General features: G+C 40.8%; 2 protein-coding genes across 5 annotated transcripts in view; one reads left to right on the top strand and one right to left on the bottom strand.

Annotated features, from left to right (window-relative positions):
* The window catches only part of LOC106297128 (ribosome maturation protein SBDS), a 6,651-nt gene extending 4,182 nt beyond the window's left edge, over positions 1-2,469 (top strand). Inside the window, 5 exon segments of the mRNA XM_013733411.1 lie at positions 1,538-1,665; positions 1,740-1,899; positions 1,902-1,936; positions 1,939-2,084; positions 2,086-2,469. Of these exon segments, the coding sequence (XP_013588865.1) occupies positions 1,538-1,665; positions 1,740-1,899; positions 1,902-1,936; positions 1,939-2,084; positions 2,086-2,200 (584 nt within the window). The 3' untranslated portion in view covers positions 2,201-2,469.
* On the bottom strand, positions 2,309-6,221 carry LOC106300156 (transcriptional corepressor SEUSS). 4 transcript variants are annotated; one of them, XM_013736246.1, is made up of 11 exons: positions 6,039-6,221; positions 5,592-5,835; positions 4,996-5,510; positions 4,784-4,903; positions 4,618-4,666; positions 4,282-4,496; positions 4,136-4,204; positions 3,932-4,029; positions 3,759-3,852; positions 3,571-3,640; positions 2,309-3,462 (listed from the first exon to the last, which is right to left on the bottom strand). In XM_013736246.1, the coding sequence occupies exons 2-11, from the start codon at positions 5,686-5,688 to the stop codon at positions 2,654-2,656; spliced, it is 2,136 nt and encodes a 711-aa protein (XP_013591700.1). In that variant the 5' UTR covers positions 5,689-5,835; positions 6,039-6,221; the 3' UTR covers positions 2,309-2,653. The 4 variants fall into 4 exon arrangements, with proteins under 4 accessions (XP_013591700.1, XP_013591699.1, XP_013591697.1 ...); XM_013736245.1 differs by having other exon boundaries at positions 5,592-6,208; XM_013736244.1 differs by having other exon boundaries at positions 2,654-3,462; positions 4,996-5,835.
* Between the last annotated feature and the right edge of the window lie 1,170 nt (positions 6,222-7,391).

Below are 7,391 nucleotides of genomic sequence, written 5' to 3'. Positions count from 1 at the left end.
CAGTTGCTGCAGCGTTGAGTGGAGTCTGAATGACATCCGTGGTGTCAGTGGGGGTGTTCTTATCGTTTGTCATTTTTCTGTAGAGAAAACATGAAGACGGATTAGTACTCCAATCAACAAATAACATTTTATTTTTAAGCAAAAAATAATAGTCTAAAATCGATTTTCATTTTTGGTGTTTGAACCAAATCATATCGATATAAGTCTTGAGAAAAAACGTTTTGCAGACTCGCTTAAAAGCGTTCGCAGAAATCGTTTTGTATAGACTTAGAATGTTTCAAAAACTCGCTTAAGAAAGCGGTTATTGAAACGATTCATGTAAATAACATTTTGATAATGTATCAAAAACGTTTCGCGATAATGCTAGAAAGCAATCCGCAAAGCGTTATGAAACAAAATAAGAAACGTTTCGCGGAAGGGCTATAAAGCAAATCGCAAACTCGTTTTCAAAAAAGAACATAAAAACGTTTCACGGATAAGCATATAGCAAATCGCAAACATCGTTTATGAAATAGGTAAGAAACGTTTCGCGGAAATGGTACAGAGCAAATCGCGAACAGCGTTCTAAAAACTGTTAACAAATCTTTGTTGAACCGTTTTTCAATCCGATTAAACGCTTTAAATAGAAAGCGAAATTAGAGTTAAGATTGTAGAAGTCGGATAACCAGACTGAGATAAACGATATAACAAAATAACATGTTAAGGAAATTGACGATTTGTAAAGCGAATACAAGAACGATAAGAAATCGTATTCGCAAATATACATGGAGTCGAGATATAATCTCTTTCCTTAACTCTAAATATTCGCTCCGTTAGTGAGACGGTACTGTACGAATATCGAGTCCCAGGATACAACCATGGCAGACGATCACGCTTCACTCATGAATCGCCCTATCGAACTATAAACTCTACGAAACACTCTCGTATTTAAGACTTACGCTAAGGGATTTTTGCTGTTGGTTTGATGTGTAAAAAACGTTCGAGAAATGAGAAGAGAGACGAGTTGTATTTAAAGAGATGGACGAGGAGCGACTTCCCGTAACTGTTGCATAACGTGCGCTCGTTAGTGGGGATTTGGCAAAGATCTCGGGAGGTTCAAATTACGAACTTATTCCCCAAGACTCGCTATCTCTCTCTTTCTTATTTCGTTTAAATATCTCGAGAGGATAAACATCATGACGTTTTTATTTTGTAGACAAACTGCTTGTCGTTTCAAAATAAAATGCATGTTGTTTTTGAGATTTTAAATGGCAAAATGTTGAGCTTAACTTGATCCAAAAAGAATATTCTTATCGGACCGGAGGCCCTCCACCAAGACCCAAGACCAAGCCCAAGCCGAGCCGAGCCGGCCGGACGGCGGCGGCGGCGCGCGTGGGGAGCCTTCCTCTCTCTCCAAGCTGGTTAACACATGATATCAAGTGACCCTATATAAACAGCTCATTTTTTCTTGTTCCCACCGACGTGGGATGTTTCATTTTCTCTTCACACTTACCTTTTATTATTTTAGCCAATTGGGCTTTAGTAATTTAGGTCCAACAGCCTTCTCCAATGAGGCTGCGTCTCACCGTTCCTGTTCAAAACTTCACCTCGCTTCTGGATAAAGCTAAAAGAATGGGGGACATTTGGATTGTCTCCTAAGACGAATCGGGAACCCAAATGTCCACTGTAATGATTCTGCAACTTGTTGTAGATTTCTCTCTCTAATTCTTCTCTGATCGTGTCGATACATTCTTGTGCAGGTCTGTGAGATGGAACCGGGACTATTCCGAGAATGTGATTCCCTTGTGAGGAATATGCAGGGGAGATTAGAGATACTCGCTGTATCAGTTCATGCTGAAGGTGACACAAGCATGAATCATTACGATGATTATGATGATATGGCATTGCAGACGAACAAGCCCTTGAACTTAGCAAGAAAATGGAGAAGCAAGAGATGGGGGTACAAAGAAAGAAGAAGGAACCAAGTGCAGCACTTGCAACACCTTCGTTGGGGAAGCTAAGCAATACAGAGAGCATTGTAAGAGTGATTGGCACAAACACAACTTGAAGCGTAAGACGACGCGTAAACTGCCTCCTCTTACTGCGCATGGCTGAGATTGATATGGACGACTCCAAAGCAGATTTGAAAGACTTAACTCTTTCTGATTTTAAATGCAGTGCCTTCTTTGTTGATGTTAAATGCAATATCTTGTGGAGCTGATCAATGAGTTTTTCCCCATAATGCATGTAATGAATTTTGCTAACTGCTGCAGTTAACAGGAGTTATGCATTGTTTGGATCGAGAGAAAGGCTACTAGGCTAGTCAGAATTTAGGAAAGTTTCGTCAACACATCGAGATAAACTGAAGGATACACAGCACATGATCCATTGCCTCCATGATGATGCAACACCCATAGAAAGATGTACACTATAACTATAAAAGCATTAAGAAAACAAACTCCCCAAGATTGAGAAGAACAAAAAAAAAAAGAAGAAGAAGAAGAAACAGCAACTCAAGATGGTATCTGTAGTTGTGGACCTAGAAACGAGTTGTTGTAGGAAGATTTTTAACTCTTCCTTTTCTTAAGCACAGCATAGCTTATCCTGAGTTTGTGATGAGCTTTGAAAGCAGAGAACATTACCCGTATTAAGAGTCTCTCACAAGTCATCTTCATCATACATTCCAATCACACTGAAAATTGTTGAAAGCATTGACTGCACCCCCTAAGCGTTGGTTTCCAACATCCTGTTGCACGTTTGGATCTCTCACCATCATCCCAGCTCTTCCATTCATAAGACCATTGTTCCCGTTAATATTAGTCATTCCAAACCCTCCAATACTTGTGTTCACTTGACCGTTGTTCATCATCAGAACACCAGAGCTACTCACATTGCGACCTCCCTTTCCGTCATTCCCAAAAGACTCATGCCCTCCTCCTCCTGAGGTATTATGAGTTTGGTTGTTGTTCATCAGGATCTCATTAAGAATCTTCTGCACCGAGCTAGACTCATTTGCTTCATCAGCCGCAGCCTGTTGAATGGCTGGTAAGTTTGTGGAACCCATGTGATTATTAATAGATGTTATCCCGTTTTGAGATGGATAGTTGTTGTTAGACGAGGAAGTTGGAGACTGAAACGATGGCAGGTTGTGTTGTTGCTGGGATGATGGCGCCATGGTACCCGAGTTGCTTGGTGACTGCATCTGAATTGAGATTCCACCATATGGACTGCTTGGAGTTTTGTAAGCAGCATTCTGATTTCTTTGCTTCATCGAATTTTGGTGGATGCTGCCTGTGGAGGTGGATGCCGAAGCTGCATTGAAGGCATAATTTAATGAGCTTTGCCCACAACTCTGATCCTTGTTTGCAATCTGGGCAACTGATTGATGCTGCTGCTGCCTTGGCTGTTCATTGGGCTGCTGAGCAGAAGGACCAGGCAGTGCAGATGATGGACCTGTTCTCCGTGGAAACTTGGCTAAACTCTCTGTACCAAACATTAAAAAAATTTGACACGAGATATCAAATCAATCAGTCGCAGGTTATAAAAAAAAATAGATTCAGATTCTGCTTGGAAGGAGGCAGATTTACTAACCGATTGGTCCTGTTCTTGTTTCTCTGCTATAATCTATCAAGTCCTTCATACTATTTACAACCTCCGAGATCTGAAACATTGCAGAAGATCAAATGTTGGATTTAATTAATCTCATTATATTATTTTCAAAGATGAACAACATCTGCATAAATAGTTGAAATGGCACTTAATTTCACATTGACATATACCTGCAAACACCGAACATATCTCTTTGTGTATCCCAAATCATTGACGAGTGGTACTTCTAGGGCCTTTGCCAACTGTCTGGCAGATGCAACAAACCTGCATAACAGTGGAAGCACGTCAGTCAGAGAGATCACCACTAGAGAGAAAGAGAGAGAGAGAGAGAGATGACGTCTACATGTTGCAATTGTTTTGCAGCTCCGGAAGAGCAGAATCTGTTGTTGCATTTTGAGCCGCTTGTTGATATTTCTGCGCTGCTGACCCAAGCTGACTAACCTGTACATGATAATACAAAGGCAATAACTTCCTAGCATAACATATTATCAAAAAGATAAACCCAAGTTTCAATTACGACAACATAAAGAACAATTCTGGAAGTTACCTGCGGTATCAAAAGCCTGCGTGGAATAAGCTCTTCATGCCGCCGAGCACAGAATTCCCAAGAGAATATCTGACAAGGAAAATACAATAAAGGGTTCTAGTTTGGCAAGACAGAGAGAGAGAGAGAATAATTTGAATATAACCAACCTTAAGATCTGGTGAGAAAACTATTCGAAGTTGGCCATCACGAACAACTCGAAGCTGCTCAAACACACTCTCTTGTGTTGCTTTTGCATACTCCAAGACAATTTGACCAGATGAATTCTGAGACTCCCTCGGCATATCCACATACAAAAGTTCTTCCAAAGTGCCACTTTCATACTTTATCTTAAATAGCCGCGGGAGGACTTCCGCGGTTGCCTCTAAAACAATGAACGCAAAACAAAGGACTAATCAGTAAGGAATGACAACGAGAAAATGTTATAATTCTAAATGTAAATATTCTCAGCAGTACAAGAAGCACTGATCCTCCAAATAACATACCAAAACCACGCCCAGGCTTTCGGTTACATATCTCACAGTGCCACACATCCTGCAATGTATGTGAATTAAAAAAATACCCATGTAAGCTAGCAAGTATTTACACAGTTTCTTGAAAAAACACACGAGATCAAAAAAAAAAAAAAAAAAAAAAATTAGAGCAGAAAACCTGAGGGAAAACGCCAGTTGTTTGCCGGCCACTACCATACATAGAAACGCACCATCTCTTCTTGGCATTAGGAGCAAAGTACTCTGATACAAATTTTCTCCAGAACTCGATGTTATTGTCCTGCATTTAGTATCAACACAACGGTAAGTCGTGAAGCAAAAAAAAAAAAAGAGTAGACGCTTGAGAAGAAAAAGTCATCATTTAGGCTATACTTGAGGCCTATGTTGTTGCCGGTACATATACTGTGTAAGACGCTGAGCACCCATGCCAGGTTCATAGACTGGTTTCATAGGCGGCCTCTGCTGCTGTGGTAATTGAGGACGCTGTTGAGGCATTGATTTCAGGAGGAGGAGTTGCTGCTGATGCTGATGCTGATGTTGAAGTTGCATAAGTCTCTGCTGGTGAAGTATATTATTCATTTGAGTCTGTGGAGATTGCCCCGGCATTTGAAGAAACTGCCTCTGCTGCTGCTGGAGAAACAATGACTGCTCTGAATGCTGGGGTTCCATTTTCACTTGTGCTAAGTTTCTCATGGCCTGAAGTTGCTGCGGTTCCAACTTAACGGATCCCAAGCTTGTCAACATTTTCTGGTCGTTGGTAACCTGACCACCACCAGGTTCCAACTTGACACCAGCTAACCCTCCTCCACGCTGCTGCTGCTGCTGCTCCATTTTCGTAGTACTACTCCGTTGTTGCTGGTTAGCTGAAACGTTGGAGAAGTGCTGACCTGACGAGGACAAACCACTAAACCCGATGTCTGAAGCAAAAGAGTGGTTGTTGTTGAGGAGTGAAGATGTGTTTGGCATACTCATGTTGTTACTGAACTGAGTCAGTGGAGAAGGAAATGGTGGTTGAACATTATTATCGCCACTGCCTACTGGATTTGGCGCCTCTGATGGTACCATACTCCCTCCCTTCCCAACAAGAGAGATAACCTCAGGCTTTGTGTTGGACTTGGACTACCAAAGATGTGGTCAATGCACGGTTAAGTCGAACAGTGTTGTTTCCGATCCGGATTGAGCAAATCTACTCCATTCGAACTCAGCAGGCACCTTGAACCCAAAAAAACAAAACAAACCCTAATTGAGGAGAGACACAATATGAGAACGATACTTACAAGCCGCTGGCGAAGAAGAATCTGTCTCCAATAAGCCTCAAATCAACCCAGAATCTGTCTTCATCTTTTAGGATAACCCAAAAAGAAACAAAAAACAATTCTCTGCCGCCTACAAACTGTCTTTTTTTTAAACTATACCTTATGGTGTTTAGCTCAAGAGTATTGTGTCCTGTTCTTCGCTGTATCAGAGAGAGAAGTTGATGAAGAGAGAGAATAGTGTCCCTTGCGGACGTCAAAATTGTATTCGATCTGATTTATTTCATTCCCTTTCTTTTTGCTCTCTCTCTCTCTCTCTCTCTCTCTTCTCCTTGAGATGAAGTCAATGACATTACCCTACTAGATATGTCTCTCTTATCATTTTTTATTCTTCCTTTGGTTTTTTTTTTTGTCCGCTTGTTCCTTCGGTTTTAATGTTGAAGTGTTTCTCCCATTTTTCTTATTTCTACGAACAATTTCCAAAAAAATAGAATGTACATAGTATTATCAAATTTATAGATTTTTTTTTAATATGAAAATATTGCCCACATTCAATCAATACTATAAAAATTAAGTTAGTGTTATAAATTATATTGTGGATGTCCATAACCGGTCCAATGCTAGAGAAAGACGACTGTGAGGAGAGAGAAAGAGAATCAGCATCTTGCATTTTCCTTATTAGATTATGATTTGTACTGTTTCCATATTTGTATTTCTTTTCTTTAGTCTTTCCATTATTCTATGACGGTGTAATTCCTTATATATAAAGGGCTCCTTATGTTTATGAATTATACATAAACATACAGATCCTATTCTCTAGTTTCACAACACTTTATCAGCACGATTACGCTTTAAACCCTAAGCTAAAGTCCGAACCCTAAAACCCTAATCTCATCCCGGCGATAAACCCTAAACCCGACGACGAACCATAATCTGATCGAGAACCTAAAACCCCATACTCAAGGCGTTCCCGATCTCTGCACGCGACCTCAGTCTGTTCCTCAGCTCGCGACTTCAGCCTGTTCGCGAGACACGATCTCAGCCTGCTCGACGCGACCCGATACCGTTCGATAGCCAACACGTTCACGACCCGATAGCTGCTTGCTCCCGTTCGCGACTCGTCTCAGCTTCAATCCGTTCGCGACAGACAGCAACCCGTTCGCGACCCGACAACAACGATCAGCTCGCGTTCTTCTCTATTCGGTGGTCCATTTAACCCGCCTTGAGATTTAGGTAAAACTAAAACCTAAGAACCAAACCCTAAGGCAATAGATCCAATCCCTAATAACCTAAATTGAATCTTATTGCTTGATTAAAATCGAAACCCGAATTCCCTAAAGCATAGCCGCATGCATACCATGCAAACCCTAATCGAAATTTGATTTGATTGTTTATGCGATTGAATGTTTTGAATCTGATTATCATCACATGGAACCGATTGCTAGGATTGATTAATCTCATACTTGAATTTGGTTGATTGAATTGATGAACTAATTGAATGTTATCTTGCGCCTA

This window comes from Brassica oleracea, chromosome C6, assembly GCF_000695525.1.
Source record: "Brassica oleracea var. oleracea cultivar TO1000 chromosome C6, BOL, whole genome shotgun sequence".
NCBI classification, from domain to species: domain Eukaryota; kingdom Viridiplantae; phylum Streptophyta; class Magnoliopsida; order Brassicales; family Brassicaceae; genus Brassica; species Brassica oleracea.
The sequence above is the reverse complement of the archived record's forward strand: the minus strand, read 5'-3'. Positions and strand labels throughout refer to the sequence as shown.